General features: G+C 41.8%; 1 protein-coding gene across 1 annotated transcript in view; it reads right to left on the bottom strand.

Moving 5' to 3' along the window:
- ALDH16A1 (aldehyde dehydrogenase 16 family member A1) overlaps window positions 1–22,945 on the bottom strand; it is a 350,717-nt gene that overhangs the window by 260,838 nt on the left and 66,934 nt on the right. Inside the window, exon 7 of the mRNA XM_077457008.1 lies at window positions 1,623–1,775. Coding sequence (XP_077313134.1) covers window positions 1,623–1,775 — 153 coding nt within the window. The remainder of the gene's footprint in view (window positions 1–1,622; window positions 1,776–22,945) is intronic.

Here is a 22,945-nt window from a genome sequence, read left to right as displayed (position 1 = left end):
AACTTTTTAAAAAAAATATTCCATAGAGCGCTGGGATCAGGCGTATTTTTAGTATTGCTGAATTTTGTATAGTAATGATGGGAGAATCATGCGAGAAATAAATCAAAAAAGAAATGCTCATGAGCTGTGACCTGGAAAGAAAATAAGATCCCCAGCCATGAATTTTCTTTTCTGTAACATGAGGTGAAATTGAAGGCTTGGTTGGTTGAATTTCGAAAGAAATTGTGACACCATCAGATTACAAAACGCAGGAAATCTTTACAAATCATTTGCGATTCAACCCAACTCATGTATGGCCTGCATTGAATAAATTGCAAGCGTAATGCACCTAAAAACAAGCTACATTTGCCCGATATTACCGCTTCTTGGTCAGCAGAACTTGGTCAAACAAAACACACTCCCTGTGAAGCTGATCATGTAATCGATTTGATCTCAGGCAGATACTGACTGCACGTTTTCACTTACAGATCACCAACTGCTGGCGCTCAAAATCATTGGGGGGGGGGGGGGGGGGCTCAAACAAACTGAAAAATTCGGAAAAAAAACCCCCATTAATTGCAGCCTCACTGTGCCCATCAAACACAGCCACTGAGCCCATTAAATGCTGCCACTGTGCCCCAAGCGCACCCGCTTGGGCAGTGGGTGACGGCGGCAAGCGTTGTCCTCCATTTCTTCCCTGACCATGATGTCTTGTCCCGCCCGCTCCTCCTCTCATCCTCTGCTATGATTGGATGCCTGACAGGTGTCCAATCACAGCGCCTGTCATTTGAGCCAATCAGGTGACAGGTAACACAGACCCAGCAGCCTTAGAGGCGGTTCAATGTTAGCAAAGTGAATTCCTTTGCTAACATACAGCTGAGTGATAAGTGAACGCACAGCGTTGCGCCCCCTTCTCACATTTTTGGGAGACTATTAGAGCCTATGGCTCTAATCAGGTACTTCCAAAAAACATCCCCGCTGGTGTAATTCAGATGCCTGGAGCCTGAAAATAAGCCGGGCACCTGAATAGGGGGTGTCAACAGCGACCATAGATAGATCTATGCAATGCATTTATCTATCTATGGTGATTAGAGAGTGACAGGAGAGGGAGGGCGGCGCTCCTGCACCCTTTATGGATGTACCGCCATGGTCACCAACTGAAGGAGTTTGTCTAGAAAATAGAGTTAAAACATGCAAAAATTTAAAAGTCCAATTCTCTTCCTAATCAATTTGTAAAAATAAAATAACCTACATCTGTTGGGCTGCAGTCACCATATGGGGTGGTGATACACAAGGTTCTCAGGCAGGTGTTGAAGTGGATGAGTAAGAAAAGGTTTTAAAAAAGCCAGTCAGTGATCCGATTGGCAGAGCTGCCCCTAGTCATATGTATAAGGATGGGTCATCCGGTTTTAATGAACACTGAATTGCTTTGTAAATAAAGCAATGTTGATCAAACCAGATGACTCTAACCCTTCCTTAAGACAAATGACTAGGGGCAATTCTGCTGATGGGCTTTCTTATCCCTTTTCTTACTCCACTCTTGAGGGAGGTATTTCTGTGTTTCAGATTTTGGCCACCCTTTTTTTCTGTCTGGTATGTAAACATTGTGTATGTGTGTGTATAAATACGGTATATATGCTTACCTGACCCTGATTAAACCATATGGCATCTACAACTCCTTCCACAGCGCTGTCTAGATCTGCAGTATCAAACACAATGAAGGGCGACTTGCCACCCAACTCCAGGGACAACTTTTTTCCACTGCCAGCTGTTGCTCTACGCAGAATGCGCCCCACCTACAATATAAAAGGAACGTTAAAAAATAAAAGTTAACAAAAAAATTAAAATAACATTATATAAAATTGGCCTGGGGGAAAGGACCGAACCATGAACATTGTATATCTTTTCATGTGACAACACTGAAGAAATGACACTTCGCTACAATGTAAAGTGGTGAGTGTACAGCTTGTATAACAGTGTCAATTTTCTGTCTCCTCAAAATAACGCAACACACGGCCATTAATGTCTAAACCGTTGGCAACAAAAGTGAGTACACCCCCAAGTGAAAATGTCCAAATTGGGCCCAAAGTGTCAATATTTTGTTTGGCCACCACTATTTTCCAGCACTTCCTTAACCCTCTTGAGCATGGAGTTCACCAGAGCTTCACAGGTTGCCACTGGAGTCCTCTTCCACTCCTCCATGATGGCATCATGAGCTGGTGGATACTAGAGACCTTGTGCTCCTCCAACTTCCTTTTAAAGATGCTCCATAGATGCTCGATAGGGTTTAGGTCTGGAGAAATGCTTGGCCACTCCATCACCTTTACCCTCAGCTTTTTTAGCAAGGCAAGTGGTCACCTTGGAGGTGGGTTTGGGGTTGTTATCATGGAATGCAGCCCTGCGGCCCAGTCTCCGAAGGGAGGGGATCATGCTTTGCTTCAAAATGACACAGTACATGTTGGCATTCATGTTTCGCTCAATGAACTGTAGCTCCCCAGTGCCGGCAGCAGTCATGCAGCCACAGACCACGACACTCCCACCACCATGCTTGACTGTAGACAAGTGACACTTGCCTTTGTACTCCTCACCTGGCTGCCGCCACACACGCTTGACACAATCTGAACCAAATAAATGTATATTGGTCTCATCAGATCGCAGGACATGGTTCCAATAATCCATGGCCTTAGTCTGCTTATCTTCAATAAACTGTTTGCGGGCTTTCTTGTGCATCATCTTTAGAAGAGGCTTCCTTCTGGGACAACAGCCATGCAGACCAATTTGATGCATTGTGCAGCGTATGGTCTGAGCACCGACAGGCTGACCCCCCCCCCCCCCCCTTCAACCTCTACAGCAATGCTGGCAGCACCCTTACGTCTATTTCTCAAAGACAACCTCTGGATATTATGCTGAGCACATACACTCAACTTCTTTAGGCGACCATGGTGAGGCCTGTTCTGAGTGGAACCTGTCCTGATAAACTGTTCTATGGTCTTGGTCACCGTCCTGCAGCTCAGTTTCAGGGTCTCTGCAATCTACTTCTAGCCTAGGTCATCTTTATGTAGAGCAACTTTTTTTTTTTTTCAGATCCTCAGAGAGTTCTTTGCCATGAGGTGCCATGTTGAACTTCCAGTGACCAGTATAAAAGAGAGCAACAACACCCAATTTAACACATTCACACCTTAGATCTTGTAACATGAACGAGTCACATGACACCTGGGGAGGTAAAATGGCTAATTGGGCCCGATTTGGACATTTTCACTTAGGGGTGTACTCACTTTTGTTGCTAGCAGATTAGACATTATTTATACAAGCTGTACACGCACTACTTGACATTGTAGCAAAGTGTCATTTCTTCAGTGTTGTCACATGAAAAGATATAATAAAATACTTACAAAAATGTGAGGGGTGTACTCACTTTTATGAGATACTGTATATATTATATAGAAAAGGGGTATGAAAGGGTGTTTGTATGTGTGAGAGTGTTGTCTTTTTCAAAAATATCTAATCCCAAAAACAAAAAATTAAATATATTGCATTTTAACAATACTTAGATGTGGTGGCTGCATTTGTTTTCTTTTTTAGGCTTTTTTATTTTATTTTTTACTTTGCAACTGTGTCAGTGGTAGCTACGCTCACTCCCCAACTGTATCTTTGGAGGAGCAAAGTAGCCACCCTTGTAGAGGGTAGCATTAGATTTTTTTTAGTAGGTTTAGAGGATTTTTACCCAAGTTATTAACAAATTAATGGGCAATTCACACCATCTGCATTTTAGCGCAGCTGTAAAATGCAGATCAGCGGAAGGACATCTGTAAAACAAAGATTTCCAATGTGTCCTATTCACACTAGAATGCTGCACATACTGTACATATCAATGGACTTCAATATGTATGTCAACGGACGTCAGTGCTTGTTAAAACACGTCTAACATGGATGGAAATGCATATACATTTTCGAAAAAGAAAGAAGAAGAAAAGGAAGAAGAAAGAAGAAAGAAAAGAAAGAAGGAGGAGGGAGGAGGAGGGAGGAGGAGACTGCACCATAAAAATTAATAATTTTCAGATTTTTTTTCCTACTGAAAACTGATAAAAAACTGATCAGCGGTAAGGTATACTACATCGCCAGCTTTTTAGTGGAGTTTAAAGGCCAAACGCCTATGTGTTTTTTTCCACATTTCTAATGAATTTTAATGCATTTTTACTGTGTTTTGCTACGTTTCCAGTGAGTTTTGCACCTGTGAAGAAATGTGTTTTCCATTCATTTCAATAGGGAGGTGCTTTTTTTTACTGCACCAAAAATGCAACAAGCAGGACATTGAAAAATGCAACAGACCTGCAGAGTTCCATAAGATTTAATGGTCAATAAGACAAATTGATCACTGTGAAAGCAGCCAGTTTTTTTGGATCAGACTGGTTAAAATGAACTACTACCTTCACTGACAGATGCAGCGGCTTTGAGCATTGTATAAACGCTGTATAGCCTCAGCTACATATAGTATTAGAGGTCGACCGATATGGGTCATTCTCTGGCCGATGCCGATATTTAGAAATCGCGGTGGCTGATGGCCAATATATGATGCCGATTTTTTGGGGCCTATCTGTTGGGCCGATTTTTTTTTTCTTTTTTCCTTCATCTCATAAAATCTAACAGTTAGACACCTTTCACACTGGGGAGTTTTTCAGGCGCTTTTGGGCTAAAAATAGCGCCTGTAAAGTGCCTGAAAAATGGCTCCCCTGCAGTCTGTGTGAAAGCCCGAGTGCTTTCACACTGAGGCGATGCGCTGGCATGATGTTAAAAAAAAAAAAAAGTCCTGCAAGCAGCATCTTTGGAGCGGTGTTCACCGCTCTTCCACCACTCCTGCCCATTGAAATGAATGGGCACCACTGCCGAAGTGCCTGCAATGCGATTTGGCAGCAGCGCTTTACGGGCACATTTAACCCCTTCCTCGGCCGCTAGCTGGGTTATAAGTGCCCCTCTAGCAGTCGAATAGCACCACTAAAATGACGGTAAAGTGCCGCTAAAACTAGCAGCATTTTACCGTCAACGCCTGCCCCGCTCCAGTGTGAAAGCAGCCTTAAGTAATACGGAAAATTTCTTACATTTAAACATTTATTAAACAAAACAACCCTCCAGTCAGTTTACTTGTATGTTTAATTTAGATTAAAAAAAAAAAACTATTAAATATACAAAAACAGGTACTCAAAACTTTTGGACAAAAAAAATGGGCTAACTTTACTGTTTTTTTTTTTTTTTAATCATTAGTGTATTTTTTCCAAAATAATTGCATTTGAAAGACCGCTGCGCAAATACCGTTTGACATAAAATATTGCAACAACCGCTATTTTATTTCCTAGGATCTCTGCTAAAAAAAATATATATATAATTTTTGGGGGTTCTAAGTGATTTTCTGGCAGAAAATACAGGATTTTTACTTGTAAGCAACAAGTGTCAGAAAAGATTTAGTCTTTAAATGGTTAAACTGAGAACTCTACACACAGAGCTCAGTTTGTTGAAGAAGTAGAAACATTGTATCTCTTTGATCTTTTCTTGGCAGACTGCCCAGAGAGGAGACAAGTCTCCACAGAACACTTCAGGCACCTTGTATGGACTTCTATTAGAGAAGTCATTTGCAAATCCCGCTGAAGATATAATCAGCCTTTTTTCTTTTTCCAGAGAAAGCTTTGTATTCATTTATAGTATACAAAGCTACCTATGAATCACCGAGCAGCACTCAGCCCTACTTGAATTTGTTGTTAGAATGCTTCCTCCCCGCCCATCAAATGTCCCCTGAAAAGGGATCAGAATGCAGATTGCTCTTTAGGAGGGAACTGCAAGTCTGAAAAAACCCAAAGAGAATTTGACACCCTATATTGAGACAAATACTGCTTCCTGGTTAAAGATCTCGAATCAAAGTACATATTGTACATTAAAAAATATATAAAATGCAGCGCTTACAAGAAAACTCCCCAGGTTAACCCTTAAGGGTGAATATTCAACTGGTCACTCATAAATGGTGAAAACAGATAGTATGCTAATACACACTAAAACTAATGGTGCGTGAATGAATCACAACAAAAAATCATTTAGAACATAAATACTAAAAGGGCTTATAGATGAAACATAAGCTAAAAATAGTGAAAGGTCCATGATGAACAAAGAGCGTATCTAAAAACGCCTCTTAAGTGGTGCTGTATAGTCTCCATGCAGTAACCACAGGTGTGCATATAGAACAACAATACTCTTACCCCAACATGTGGACACACTCGCCGGTGGGTCAAGCAGGCATCAAGCAGTTGTTTCCAGCAGGCTCTCCGACCGGGACCTCTTATGGTCTAATGGTGTATACCCGTATTCGCATCCGAGAGGGTGGTTGGTGAATATTTCACACCAGGAACTCAAGATGGCAGGCATGCCTAGTCCTCAGATCGAGAACCAGCTACCAAGTGTATGCAGTCCATAAGAGGTCCAGGTCGGACAGCCTGCTGGAAACAACTGCTTGATGCCTGCTTGACCCACCACCATATGGCGAGTGTGTCCACGTGTTGGGGTAAGTATTTACTCTCTCTCTGTTGTTCTATATGCACACCTGTGGTTACTGCATGGAGAAGTTTTACTCTCTCACTTTTACCATCAGAAGAAACATCCTCCAATGCTTCTTTCAACAGACTATACAGCACCACTCAGAGAGTTTTTAGATACGCTCTTTGTTCATAATGGACCTTTCACTATTTTTAGCTTATGTTTCATCTATATAAGCACTTTCTAGTATATGTTATAAATTAATTTTTGTTGAGATTCATTCACACACCATTAGTTTTAGTGTGTATCAGCATACTATCCGTTTTCACCATTTATGAGTCACCAGTTGAATATTCACCCTTAAGGGTTAACCTGGGGAGTTTTCTTGTAAGCGCTGCATTTTATATATTTTTTTTTTAGTTTCTATACACAATTGATCACGTTGTTGATGCTAGCTGCTGATTGGCATTTGTTTTCTTTAGATTCACTAGTAGCGCAACTTTTTTTCTTTTTTTGCACATTTTTTTACATATTGTACCTTCACATGGATAGTTAATTAAAAGTCAATATATCATTTTACTAAAACTCTGCCCTCACGCACATTTCTCTAAGCTCTACTCGAAAGTATGTCGCTTTTATACAACAACGCACATCTCTTCTGATATTATTTTCCGTAAATACGGCACGTAATGCATGTAATCTTATTCTTGTGTTCTAGCTCCCAGAATGTTGTATTCATGCCCATACTCACGTATGCATTTATTTTCATATACTGGTACAAAATACTGACAGGGGACACAGATTTTTACTCATTGAGTACACCGTATTTGTTTACCCAACTACATTGCAGGTACACTGTAAACAATAGGCTGCATCTGTCATATTTGGTGTTTACTAGTAAATAACCATTTAATATTTTACATATTAATTGGATCAAAGCAATCCTAACTGGTGCTCCATCTGGACATGCCATCAAATATGAACACATTTGGGCGGGATTTACTTTTACAGATTTAGCACTTTTAATGTCAACAAGGAAATTGTTAAAATATTTTTAATTGAACGGAACAATCCCCAGAGGAATCACCAGCTGCTGAACAATGTCATGGCCATTGTAATCAAGGGGAAGCAACTCCAGATGCAGATCAAGAGAGAGATGTGTGGTGTACAAAATTAGAACAGCATCTCAACTATTTTTTTTTAGTCAGGGCACCATCTCAAGGCACAACAGAAAAAAAAACGCTCAACGGTCAACATTACGCGGCGCATAGGTCAGGGGGCCGACAGTACGCGGCGCAGAGTTCAGGGGCCAGACAATACGCGGCGCAGAGTTCAGGGGCCAGACAATACGCGGCGCAGAGTTCAGGGGCCAGACAATACGCGGCGCAGAGTTCAGGGGCCAGACAATACGCGGCGCAGAGTTCAGGGGCCAGACAGTACGCGGCGCAGAGTTCAGGGGCCAGACAGTACGCGGCGCAGAGTTCAGGGGGCCGACAGTACGCGGCGCAGAGTTCAGGGGGCCGACAGTACGCGGCGCAGAGTTCAGGGGGCCGACAGTACGCGGCGCAGAGTTCAGGGGGCCGACAGTACGCGGCGCAGAGTTCAGGGGGCCGACAGTACGCGGCGCAGAGTTCAGGGGGCCGACAGTACGCGGCGCAGAGTTCAGGGGGCCGACAGTACGCGGCGCAGAGTTCAGGGGGCCGACAGTACGCGGCGCAGAGTTCAGGGGGCCGACAGTACGCGGCGCAGAGTTCAGGGGGCCGACAGTACGCGGCGCAGAGTTCAGGGGGCCGACAGTACACGGCGCAGAGTTCAGGGGCCAGACAGTACGCGGCGCAGAGTTCAGGGGCCAGACAGTGCGCGGCGCAGAGTTCAGGGGCCAGACAGTACGCGGCGCAGAGTTCAGGGGCCAGACAGTACGCGGCGCAGAGTTCAGGGGCCAGACAGTACGCGGCGCAGAGTTCAGGGGCCAGACAGTACGCGGCGCAGAGTTCAGGGGCCAGACAGTACGCGGCGCAGAGTTCAGGGGCCAGACAGTACGCGGCGCAGAGTTCAGGGGCCAGACAGTACGCAGCGCAGAGTTCAGGGGCCAGACAGTACGCAGCGCAGAGTTCAGGGGCCAGACAGTACGCAGCGCAGAGTTCAGGGGACGACAGTACGCAGCGCAGAGTTCAGGGGACGACAGTACGCAGCGCAGAGTTCAGGGGACGACAGTACGCAGCGCAGAGTTCAGGGGACGACAGTACGCAGCGCAGAGTTCAGGGGACGACAGTACGCAGCGCAGAGTGTGGAGTGCCAGCAGTATGCAAAGCAGAGTTTGGAGTGACAGCAGTACACAATGCAGCGTTCAGAGGCCAACAGTACGCGGCGCAGAGTTCAGAGGACAACAGTATACAAAGCAGAGTACAGAGGTCAGTAGTTTGTAATGCAGAGTTCAGAGGTCAGTAGTTTGTAATGCAGGGTTCAGAGGTCAGTAGTTTGTAATGCAGGGTTCAGAGGTCAGTAGTTTGTAATGCAGGGTTCAGAGGTCAGTAGTTTGTAATGCAGGGTTCAGAGGTCAGTAGTTTGTAATGCAGGGTTCAGAGGTCAGTAGTTTGTAATGCAGGGTTCAGAGGTCAGTAGTTTGTAATGCAGGGTTCAGAGGTCAGTAGTTTGTAATGCAGGGTTCAGAGGTCAGTAGTTTGTAATGCAGGGTTCAGAGGTCAGTAGTTTGTAATGCAGGGTTCAGAGGTCAGTAGTTTGTAATGCAGGGTTCAGAGGTCAGTAGTTTGTAATGCAGGGTTCAGAGGTCAGTAGTTTGTAATGCAGGGTTCAGAGGTCAGTAGTTTGTAATGCAGGGTTCAGAGGTCAGTAGTTTGTAATGCAGGGTTCAGAGGTCAGTAGTTTGTAATGCAGGGTTCAGAGGTCAGTAGTTTGTAATGCAGGGTTCAGAGGTCAGTAGTTTGTAATGCAGGGTTCAGAGGTCAGTAGTTTGTAATGCAGGGTTCAGAGGTCAGTAGTTTGTAATGCAGGGTTCAGAGGTCACAGGTCTGGACAGCTTCAATTCAGCTATGCAGTGCTCAGCAAAAGCTCGACATGGGTAGCCCTTATCCAACCTTTCTTCCCCTCGTGCAGCTGGTGTGCCCCCGGCTCTGGGAACGAGGTGGGGAGGAAAAACCAAGGATGCAGTGTGGGTGCCCAACATGCTCATTAGCAACCAATGACAAGGAATTTTAGGTGTAGTATATCTACATTTTACATGCAGATTTTTGTTTAGTAGAAGTTGGTGGCAAAATGATGTCATAATTTAGGGGTGGTGATCTATCACACATTAAGTGTGATTGAAGGCTTATTACGTGTAGCTGTCACTGTCTGCCTCATAAAAGCGATCCTGCGTGCATCTCAAACATTTAATACTTTGGTGTGCTGGCAATATATGATCTATGGAGCTGTGCGAATCACACAATAACAGGCTGAACAGAATTACAAATCTTTTGACATTGAATCACTTTTACTTTCTTCATGACCAGAGCAGTTTTTGCTATTCAGCACTGTTCTATTCTAACTGGCAGTTGCTTGGTAATGTAATATTGTACCCAAAAAAATGTATACATTTTTCTTTTGGTGGTATTTGATCACCACTGTGTTTTTTATATATATATTTTTTTGGGTCATGTTTATAACTGTAATAGTGTATTGTACATTACTTTATTCAGTATTGTAGGGGCCGGGGAAGTCTGACCTGAAATGGGGATATCTGATTAATCATAACATTGTCCAGGTGGCTCGTTGTTTAATTAATGTAACAATAGTACATGTTGGTTGTTCCTTAAGTATGTTGATGATACTCCTGTTTACAGTTTGTATTGTTAGGGAAATATGATCAAGAGGGGGGGGGGGTCCTCCTGTGGGGTATAAAGTATGTCAGCGTCAATAAAGAGTCTTTCTTTTGGAGTTTACCTCACATCTTGTCTGTGTACGATGTTTGGGGTAAAAAGGGCTGGCATTAGCTTTTGATCTACTCTGTTTTGATGGCAGGATACACTGGTTGGCAGAAGAAAGCATCTAGCCGGGGTGCCCAAGCGGTTCAGTCACAGTTAACATCAGGGCGATCAAAGGGTTAAAGTGGAAGTAAACCCTCCTATCGTTTTCAGTCAAGGAAGCTGCCATCTTGGCCTCTAATAATTTTTCAACTTCCATAATGCTGCACATGTGATCAGTTATGACACCAGCTATTGGATGGTTTGAAAGTTTTAAACTGGGTTTACTACCGCTTTAAAATGTATCCCTAGGGGGTGCTTGTACTGTGGGAAGACAGAGATCCATGTTCCTGGTTAGCAGAAACACTGGATCTTTATCTTCCCTTGTCACAGAAATGCTGATGGGCTCCCGTTGTGTCCAATCACAGTGAAAGCTGATCACTGGCAGTGCACGTGTAAAGATCAGGTACAGTTAGGTGATTTTGCCTGTAAGTGGTACTACCCTGCAGTACGTGGGGTGGTCAGAAACAGGTTAAATATGACAACAACAAAAAAAAGCTACACTGCTACACTTGAAGGCAACATTTTTGTTTGTTTTTTTCCTACAGTACAAAAGGCATTTAAACAATGAAGCAAACCTTATGAACTTCACAGTGAAAATCTGGACATAAAACCCAGGACACAACTGAATTGCATATATTTGGGTGGTTTTATCTGCCAAAGGGTTAACAAATTTGTCCAGGCAGTCTTGAGATTCACACAGCCATGCCAGTCAACACATTCTGGCTGATAAATACGGAAAGGCTTCTTCACAGTAAGAGCTGTGAGAATGTGTAATAGACTTCCTCAAGAGTTGGTTCTGGCCAGCTCAGCAGATAGATCTAGATTCTTTCCTATATGCACATAATGTAACTGGATGCTTATATTTATAGGTAAAGTTGATTCAGGGAATATCTGATTGGCTTTTGAAGGCATCCGGAAGGATTTTTTTTCCCCCACTGGAGCAAACAGGAACACGCTTTATTGGGTTTTTTGTCCTATGGATCAACTGTGGGAATTATTATATAGTGTAAATGGAGGTTTTCTAGTTGTGCATTTGTTTTTTCTGTTGGTTGAACAGAATGGACGTGTGTGTTTTTCAACGTGATCAACTATGCAACAATGAGAGATAACCTCACTATTTCATGTCTAGTGATTAAATATTCATTGACTAGCTGGTTGAAGAAACATGAGAATTCAATCTACTGTATATAGATGGACATCTCACAATTTAACAACAGGGAACAACTGCTTTGATACAATTGCAACAGCACACATATCATTAACAGACAGATATGCAAATAAGCTATGCTGGGATGTATTTTGAGATGTAAGCGCCAAACACACTATCAGATTTTCTGATAATTTGAGTTTCAATGTGTATGCAATCAGGCAGGCCCTTTCACTACATGGGTTTTGGTAAATCTGAAGACAAAAATCATCAGAAAATCTGATAGTGTGTATGGGGCTTTATAAACAACTGAGAAATCAAAATACTATTTGTCAGCCCCAAAAGTAACAAAAACCAAAATTTACAGATTTGTGTTGGCGACACATTGGGACATTAGTTCTCAGTAAGAACTTAAATGTTTGAAGGCAGAACAGTCCCTCCTATTTTTCCTTTTCTAAATAGTATATTGGAACACCCATTTTTTCTGAGATTACTGGGATTTTTCTGTGCAACTTGCATTTTATGATTTTTTTTTCCCCCAAACTACAAGAGTCCATGCTTACGCTTTTGAAATTTGTATTAGCAGACACTAGCTTTATGTAATAAACACAAACTATTGCCAAAGACAGCACCCTTCCGTTTTTTTTTGTTGTTTTTTTTTTTGTCCACCTTAACCGGTTCCCAACCAGCGCACTCCGATGTACGTCAGCAGAATGGCACGGGCAGGCATACTGGCGTACAGGTACGTCCAATCTCTAATGCCGCGCCGGCTGCGCACTCGCGTGCTGGTCGGGAACCCCGTCAGTCCGGTCGCAGGTCCCGCGGACTAGATCGCCACGGGCATACCCGCCATCGTCTCACGGGGCGGCCTTACGGAGAGATGCCGTTGTAAACAGCATTTCACCATTCTGCCTAGCAACTAGTGACGCTGATCTCTGCTCCATGTGATTGGAGCAGAGATCAGTGTTCACTAAATGAAAGCCCAGCCCCCAACAGTTAGTAACACACCCCTAGGAACACTTAACCCCTACACTGCCACCCACTGGTCAACCCCTTCACTGTCAGTGTCATTTAAACAGGAACCACTGCATTTATATAGCAGTGATTGCTGTATAAATGACAATGGTCCCAAAAATGTGTAAAAAAAGTCCGATGTGTCCGCCATAATGTCGCAGTCACAATAATAATAATAAAAAAAAAAAAAAAAATCGCTGATCACCACCATTACTAGTAAAAAAAAGAAATTATTAATAAAAATGCCATAAAACTATCCCCTATTTTGTAAACGCTATAACTTTTGCGCAAACCGATCAATAATCGCTTATTGCGATTTTTTTTTATACCAAAATATGTAGAAGAATACGTATCAGCCTAAACTGAGGGGAAAAAAATGTTTTTTTTTTTTTTTTTTTATATATATTTTTGGGGGATATTTATTATAAAAAAAAGTAAAAAAATAATGTGTTTTTTTTTTCAAAATTGTCGCTCTATTTTTGTTTATAGCGCAAAAAATAAAAACCGCAGAGATGATCAAATACCACCAAAAGAAAGCTCTATTTGTGGGGAAAAAAGGACGCCAATTTTGTTTGGGAGCCACGTCGCATGACCGCGCAATTGTCAGTTAAAGCGACACAGTGCTGAATCGCAAAAAGTGGTCTGGGGCCGAAGTGGTTAAAGAATTAGAAAATGATTTACCCTCATAGTATGGCACCTTGCACTGCAAGAGTTAAATGCTCATTATGTCTAGGGGTGTCAAAATAAAGAGCAATACTTCATGCTTTAGCACAGTCCCCCCAATGGTGGGACAGATCTCATTATGGATGTAATACTCCAAAATTAATCAAAAAAGGTACAATACAGGGTTTAAAAGCCCTAATTTGTACTGGACACTGCAAGGAGGGGGGACTACCCACAGGCTAGAGCATCATGGAGGGGAGGATATAGTCTGTTACTGTACCCCCTAGACATAACAACAAGCATTTAACCTTTGCAGTACAGGATGGACGCACTGCAAGGCTAGATTTCTTTTCCAATTCCTAGAGTTGGGCTTTAAGGAACTCCCGCTATATACACACTTAATGTATTTCAAATATATGTTTACACTTCATAAATAAAAGTTTAAGAAATGTTTACACATTCTTCTATTCTCTAAGGAAGTATGTCCTAGTATATTGTTTTATTAAATAATGTTAGTGTAAATGAGAAAACTTTCCATTTCAAGATTCTCTTTTGAAGGCCCAGCTATTAAACTGCACCAAAGAAAGCTATACGGTGCCACCTTGTGGAGATTTATGAGAAGGATGGACTGTGATTGTGTTGTTGGTAGCTGTAGAGAACTCTGGTATACATCTCTACGCAGTGTAGGCAACCTTTGAAAAGGTGAAGATCTACCTGAACATGAAAAATCCCAAATCACTGGGCTTTGACACACACTCTTTTTTAAGAAATTAACTAGCAAGACCTAACTAAATATTAAGGAAAACTTAAGAAAAATATAGTAAAACAAATGTCACTGTAAAAATATAAAAAAAAAAAAAAAAACGTTGTCTACCTTAGAAGTGGACACAGTCGGACAGTGAAGCAGTGGACAGAGTCAATAGGGCAATGGACGGTGTCGATAGGGTTTTATTTTTATTCATATTTTTTACAATTTTATTTTGGGGGGCTTTGATGAAATATCAGAGGTCCAAACAGATCCTTGATATCTCATTCTTGAGACAGAGAAAAGAGAAAGACAAAGACTGAGGATTATTCTTCTGAAGCCTCAGCTGCACATACTGAAAGAACAGGAAGAGCTCTGCAAAGTCTCCTTGTTCATTCATAACTGAAGTATAGTAAACTGTGTTTGCCATGTTTCAGTTTGTGAATAAACACAGTAAGTAAATCAGTACCAATCACTCACTGTGTTCATTCAGAAAAGTAAGGGGCCACTAAAGGAGATATCCCTTCCAACGCTCTTTAAGGTGAAATGATCCCTTGCAGCAGCCAGGAGGGAAAATAGGAGGGAAAGCCAGGGGAGCACACAGAGGGGCCTGAGCAGCAGACTGGAGGAAGGGCGGCATTTACTATAACTGATACCCTGTGTTTTCCTTCTGCAGCAGCTGAAAGCCAGTGAGTGTAAGAAGAGAAGCCGGCTTTCAGCTGCTGCAGGAGGAAAACACTGGGGATTGGTTTCACTAAATGCTGCCCATGCTCCTGTTATCAGGACCTGGACTTGAACCTTGGCTGTGTCTGGCAGTGAATCTTCTCATTGAGCTACCTGAGATGTTGGACAGCACTTTATCGGATCCTCTGGACAACCCTGCCCTGTACCTTGATTCCTGCTGAACCTTGAACTCTTTGCTTCAACAAACTCCCTGATTTAAACCATGTCTCTGCACTTCCTGTTTGCCAGAATATTGTGCTATCTCCAGCCAGTATCTCGCTCGTATCTTCCCTGCTGCCGTCCACATTTGCTACCACTTATTTTTCAACTCTTTGCTTGGTCCGCGACTATGCTTCTTCTCGATCCAAACCTGCAGCTACTTGTTAACGACCTTTCGGCTTGTTTACTGACCACGTTGCCGTTTGATCCTTACCTGCTTATCCGCTACTAGACCCCGGTTTGCTCACCTCCTGGTGGGGCGATCCCGAGGACCGCAACCTGGTTTACTAAACAATGTATTAAAAAAAAAAAAAAAAAAAAAAAAAAACACAAAACACACCTCACACACACTACATTACCAGAAGTATTTGGATTCCTGCCTTTACATGCACATGAACTTTAATAGCATCCCAGTCTTAGTCCCCAGTAGGGTTCAATATTGAGTTGGCCCACCCTTTTCAGCTAGAACAGCTTTAACTCTTCTGGAAAGGCTGTCCAGAAGTTTTAGGAGTGTGTCTATGGGAATGTTTGACCATTCTTCCAAAAGCACATTTGTGAGGTCAGGCACTGATCTGGAAGAGAAGGCCTGGCTTGCAGTCTCTGCTCTAATTTATTTATTTCAGTTACTTATATAGCGCCATCAATTTACGCAGCGTTTTACATATACATTGTACATTCACTTCAGTACCTACCCTCAAGGAGCTTACAATCTAAGGTCCCTAACTCACATTCATACATACTAGGGACAATTTTACACAGGATCCAATTAACCTACCAGCATGTCTTTGGAGTGTGGGAGGAAACCGGAGTACCCGGAGGAAACCCACGCAGGCACAGGGAGAACATGCAAACTCCAGGCAGGTAGTGGTCGTTATTCATCCCAAAGGTCTATCGGGTCAAGGTCAGGACACTGTGCCGGCTAGTCAAGTTAATCCACCCCAAACTCGCTCATCCATGTCTTTATGGACCTTGCATTGTTGGGATGGCCCCTTCCTGTTCCAACATGACTGCGCACCAGTGTACAAAGCAAGGTCCATAAGGAACATGGATGAGCAAGTGTGGGGGTGGAGGAACTTGACTGGCCTGACCTCAATCTGATAGAACACTTTTGGGATAAATTAGAGCAGAGACTGCAAACTAGGTCTTCTCGTCCACATCAGTGCCTGGCACTTCTAAACCTGGACAGCCTTCCCAGAAAAGTTGAAGCGGTTATAGCTGCAAAGGGTGGGCCAACTCAATACTGAACTCTATGGACTAAGACGCCGTTAAAGTGCATATGCATGTAAGGGCAGGTGTCCCAGTACTTTTGGTAATATAGTAAATGCAAGTTTTTTTTTCATACATTATAGTTAGCAAAGTATTGGTTATTATGATGTGAAATTATTAATCGTAAGGTTACCTCTGGATTCTCATAATGTTACATATACATGTTTGAGGTCAGCTTTCCTTATTCCCTTCTAGGTTATATAGCATTTGTTATACACAAATACATTTTGGCGTTTTCTTTGGTGTATTTTGTAAAAAAAATTGTGTAGTTGGACTTCTGCATCCCTGTGATATATAGAGTACAGAGTTTTTGTGTATTTGTGACATACAATACTTTAAAGGCCAAGTTCACCTTATTTTTTTTCTAAATTCCAGCTCCCCTATGCACCAATATAGCATTCATGTACTTTTTTTTGCAAAAATATCAAAGCTTTCCATAAAATCTACAGACACATAACTTACTGTCCTCCATCCATGATTGAAAATGTATCTATTGCGTCTTACGTCCTTACAGACTGTATGTCATGACAAAGGAAGGAGTTGTCCAGCTGACCTGATTAGCACACACCCTGCATCATCCTCCTTCCCACTCCCAGCTGCATGTTTTTTTTTCAATGAAATGCAATCAGTGATCACCCTTCTCACTAAATACACAATCAGATTGTATAGTGTATGGCCATCTTTATACAAGTACATAGAAGGGAGTGGACAGAAATGCTCAGCTGTCAACCCTCGTTCACAACTCTGCATAGCGAACTCACATGCCCACATTCTTTTGTTAGCGAGGTGGGAAGGTGTTTTGGAGTATTTTCACTCATCACACATAGGGCAGCCCATACACCTGAATGGGCCACCCTACACACAGCAATCACCCCAAAGAAGCTTCAGAACTTCAGCTTCAGAACAATCACACCCACACAGTGACATCCCTAGAGAAAGGCATCAGTCTTCTGAAAGACTGGGGTATTCTGCCCGATCCACAATAGGAAAACATGGCTACCAGCACTCCGCGCCACCTTTCTCAAGAACGAGAAACAGTTACGACGAAGAACACCACTTCCGATTCCTGAACAAATTAGGATGGGCAACATTCATTTCTAGTCCCTGACTAATGAAGTTGCCAGTATTGAACTTATCCCCCCATTACGTAAGTAACAGCAAAATGCTGTCTTTGGGTATTTTCTACCCCCAGTACCCGTTACATTAAATGTGATGTAACAATGTTAACACTTTCTTGTCTTTTCTTTGTTTTTTTGACACTCTGTTTTTGTTTATTATTTATTATTTCTGGGATGTAGGCAGAACCGCTCTAACCACAAACCCACACCCTTTAAAACAGAAAAGGCAATGAATGCTTTTACCATGGGACTCAACTATCAACATGACCTCCTCTACGCCATCAGATGAGCTTTCATATGATCTACCCAAGTCCAAACTTCCGCACAACACATAATTTGTGCCAAGCACCTGTGAACTAAGTATTGAAATGGAGTTGGAAGCCTCAATTTCAAAGCCTACCTCCCATAGAGATAATGCTTATTAACATAATTTCCATCAACGCTAAGGGGCTCAACTACCCCGTGAAATGCAAATCACTCTGGCAGGAAGCACTCTCACACCAAGGGGATATGCTCTGCGCTCAAGAGACCCACTTTTGTAGCCAAACTCCATTGAAATGCACCCATAAAAAAAAAAAAAAAACTTTCATGTTCACGTGTTCACTGCCAATGCAGATTCTAAAACGAAAGGTGTATTAATAGATATAAGAGACTCTGTAGCATTTACCCTTCATCTGGAATTTTGAGACTCTCTAGGCAGATACTTGATTCTGGTGTGTGCACTGAACTCTTCACTGTACACTCTAGTGACTGCTTACTCCCCCAACACCAAGTGCACTTTAATAAACGAATTAAGAAAGTCAGAAAATGTCAAAACGGTCCGCTTATATCGTTTTGGAGATTTTGATGCTACCTGGATCCTGCAATGGACTCTACATCTAAATCCATCCATTACACTCCTAGGCTCTCTACCTCCCTTCGCAAATAAGGCGTTCATAAGTGAAATTTTTATATAATTGGGAGCGAGGGCAAAGAGGCAGAGGCAGAAACGAGCGACTGAACTAAAAAAACATATCTCAGAATTAGAAGTCCAAAATAAACAAAATTACACTCCAAATTTATCCCTAAAACTGACACAACTCAGATCTGACCTTAGAATACATCTGTTAGAAAACTTATAAAAAAATAATAATTTCTGAGACTTAAAATGACCTACTATGTGAACGGGAACAAAGCAGGAAAACTTTTAGCACAGAATCTCCAAGGCCATAGGTATAAATCTAGAATACCATTCATAATTCATCCATCTACCAACCAAAAAGAATATTGCCCACAAAAAATTGCAGATGCTTTTAGCCACCATTACGGATCCCTATACAATTTAAAAGATGACCGATCCACCATCCAACCCACCTCTGGCGCAATAAAAATGAATTTTTAGAAAAGTTATCCATACCGAAATTAACTCCACACCAAATCCAATCTCTTAAGTCCAATACACACCATCAGATTTTCTGCGGATTTTTTTTCCCCTTCAGATTTACCAAAACCATATAATATGAGGTCAAACCTTAGGAGTTTAAGTTTGTATGCAATCAAGCAGGTCTTTGCACTACATGGTTTTCGTAAATCTGAAGACAAAAATTAGCAGAAAATCCAATAGTGTGAATGGGGCTCTAATCAACCATTTGCTGAAGCAGAGGTACAAAAAAAAAAAAAAAAACTATAGATTCCCTACCTATGAATAAATCACCAGGACCCAATTGGTTTTGTGGTGAATACTACAAAGAATTTAAAACCTTATTGTCCCCTTTCTTGGTTTAAGTATTTGGATCAGCAGCTGCCTCAGTCTCTTTCCCTCCAGAAATGTTAGAAGCCTTAGTGGTGGCCTTGCCAAAGCCGGGGAAGGAGCCCACAACCCCCTCAAACTTTAGGCCAATATCGTTACTCAACATTGACCTAAAACTCTATGCCAACTCTATGGTCTCTATGGTTAATATTTTGCCTACCCTTATACATTCTGACCAGATGGGCTTTACAAAACAGACAAGCCTCAGACTCAACTAGACGCATGATTAATATCATACATATAGCAAAAATACACCAAAGGCCTTCTCTGCTCCTGGCATTGGATGCGGAGAAGGCCTTTGGCCGCATACATTGGCTATATTTAGCCAAGGTACTAGACTCATTTGGATTTGAGGGCTTTATCCTTTCTGCCATTATGGCTTTATACTCTAAACCATCCGCCAAAGTTTATATGTCTGTTACTATCTCAACGCCATTCACCATATCTAATGGGACAAGGCAAGGGGGTCCTCTGTCTCCTCTAATTTTTAACTTATTGATGGAACCATTAGCCAACTATATTAGAAGTCATCCAAATATAAAGGGTTTACCTATTGCCAATGATAACTATTCAATTCTATTTGCAGACGATATTATCATGATAATGACAGAGGTGGCAGCGGTACACGAGGCCTTGAGTTTATTTAATAGAATATCGTATTACAAAGTTAATGAAAACAAATCATAGGTATTGGGCTTGGGAATAGACAATACCCATCAGCAATAGGCTAAAATCACAATTTCTATACAAGTGGGCTAGAGAAGGGATAAAATACTTAGGAATTACATTGACAGCAGACACTAATAGTATGGTAGAAGCAAACTACATTACTTTCTTACTAAAACTAAATCAGATCAATTGATCTAGAACTGACTCAACATGGTCAGGTCAGCTTGCAGCTTTCAAGATGATGCTGCTTCCCCAATTTATCTATCTATTTCGGACCCTTCCAATACCAGTCCCAGATAGTTTCTTTGCTAGAGCACAGCCCATGGTTAATAGATTCCTTTGGCAGGGAAAGAAAGCCAAATGCGTATTCTATAAATTGATCAACTCTAGAATGGCAAGCGGAGTGGGGCATGTCCTATTGAAGGACTACTACCTTGCGGCAATTTTGGCCCAACTAAAACATTGGTTTCCTGGAAACCATGTCTCAAGGTGGTGTGGCGGTAGGACCCTGGAGAGACAGGCATGCTGATTGCACAGCTGTGTGCTGGGCTATTTAGTTTTGACCTGGCTATGGCTCAGTGTTCCACCCCAACAGGCAGGAAGTCTGTGCATGGGAGTCAGGTGGACTCCCATTACTCTGAGAGGAGTCAGAGGCTGAATGGGTATAGCCAGAGCCTGTATGTCTGCAGGAGGCAGACATATTTGGTGACAGAGCAGCAAGACACTGATCAGGAGTGAGCTAGGAGAAAGCTTAACTCTAGGAAACTTTTGGGTCTGAGGAGCAGACCTAAGGCCTGAATCAGCCGTATGGGAAGAATGTAAGCCAGGAGGCTAAAGTATTGAGTGTGCAAGATACAGTAATGGTGGAACCCCCCTGCATGGGTACTGATGTCTTTGTGAACTTTTCTGTGCTTTTAAATAAAAGTGGGCTACTAGGCCCTTAAAAATACAGTTTTGTACTGGCGTACTCACTGGAAAATGCACCTACCGTTGGAGTCTGATAACCCCAATCTTACAGTGGTAAGAATTGGAATAATTTCAGTCCCCTAATCACAGATTGTATGACCTGTTATTAATCAGCGGGCTTATGCCTCACTCCTCCTCCACAGTAGCTTCTTCATCAAGTCTTTACAATGTTGAAAAAAAGCATTGGCCATCACAGACAAATAAATGCAACTTTGGCTAGAAAGAATCCCTGCTAGTTGGTGAACAAGACAGGTTTGGTTTCTGGGTGTAGAGTAAAAAATGTAGCACGCTGTGATGTAAGCATGCAACTTGAGTCAAGGAGAAACAATTCCAAGGCCTTAAAACAATTGAGGACCTACATATAGGCCCCAAGATGCAGACTTTTAGAACACTTCAGCTAGAACATACACACCAATCTTGTTCTGTTCCTCCAGGCTTCAGGAGCGCTGAGTTGCAGCTAATACTGGGAAACATCTTGTGGAGTATACACATAACGATTACAGCATGAGGTCTGGTTCCAGTGCGTTATAAGCTCCCTTGGCATATGCTTCAGGCTGCTGATGTGTCAGAGTTAAATGCTACTTATGCTTCGCCATCTGATAAGAGCAATATCATCTCGGTGGTAGGGCACTTCTTTCACTTCAGTTTAAATGTGTGGAGTCACCATGGTGATTTAAGCAAGATATTGAATTGGACTTTGCCATTTTTTGCCTCTTTCGCTATCAAAAATTGGTGATCAACTGATGTGGATGCATATGTAAAGATTGAATAGATCAACTATTAATCCGTTTCAGTTTTATTCATATTTATTGTTATTTTTAATATTTAAATTGTAGCTGGTACAGCTCTCTAGTTGTTTTTTCAGCTAAAACATAACCTGGAGCCCAAAGAGTACTATGGATATCTATAAATATTACATCTATTGACCTCCACTAGTGACACCAACACAAATATTCCATGGAAGGTCTATCTATACTTAACAAATCCTACGACCTCCATCAAAGGCATTTCCCTAGTTTATAACCTTTTACACCAAAAGTCAGTCTTCATCAAAACCCTTTCCATGAGGATTTAGGAAATTGCTTTTAATACATCATATGCTATAGAACAATGGAAACCAGCAATTTCGTCCATATTCAAAGCCACCAGAAGTGTTAACTTATGAGAATTATACCAAAATATATTAAGATGGTACTTAACCCCTACACGGTTAGCAGGATTTAACCCCAATATATCTCCACTATGCTGGAGAGAGTTCAGCCAGAAAGGCTCCATAATACATATATTTTGGTCATGTCCAAGATTAACAAAATACTGGTCTGATGTCTTTCGTATCATAGAACGTATTATCAAATCCCCATGTCCTCCTAATTCCAGCATGGCTATCTTATGGTTAGGAATAGCCACATTGCCTCACCCTATGAGAAATATAGTCACTCGGGTCCTTACCAGTGCTCGTCTTGAAGTGACAAGAAGGTGGTTGAAAGTGGAAATACCTACCCTTAAAGATGTGGTCAGAACCACTAATCTTCAAATCTCCTACAAACTTATGTTTGCTGCCTCCCAAGGCGCTTACGCATTCAAAAAATCTGACTTGGAAATCCTGGATAAAATGTTATCACAAATATGGTAACTCGTGAAAATCTCCTATCATATCCAACAGGCCAATAGAATGCCACAATTTAAAGAACACACATACATCACATATAAACGCTGCCACATCCCAACTCCACACCCAGTTTCTACACTAGTTATCTTTTCTTCATTAATCCTGTTTCTAATATCTCACTCCCTGTACTAGTAACTACACATAGAAATAGATTATATAAAGAGTTTAATACAATTCCATCTGAAATATACAGCTAGGATTACAAAGGAGTAGCTGATATAAGAAAACACAAAATGTGCATCCATCCACCATGACGCAGAGTGTTCCCAAAGGGGCACCAGGTGGGAAGAGATGTACGTTAATAAACATAACAGAGAATTTATCCTGTTTTGTTACTCTATACTTATATGGTTCCATTTAGGATTTAACCAAGGTGAAATCCACTCGACAAATTTTGTAACTGCAATAATATCAATTTTTTATGTTTACGATTGATACTG

The sequence above is a fragment of the Lithobates pipiens genome, unplaced genomic scaffold (genome assembly GCF_037356315.1).
Source record: "Lithobates pipiens isolate NorthernLeopardFrog02 unplaced genomic scaffold, aLitPip1_a1.2 Scaffold_27, whole genome shotgun sequence".
NCBI classification, from domain to species: Eukaryota; Metazoa; Chordata; class Amphibia; order Anura; family Ranidae; genus Lithobates; species Lithobates pipiens.
Note: the sequence above shows the minus strand (reverse complement) of the source record. Positions and strands in the feature narration are given on the sequence as shown.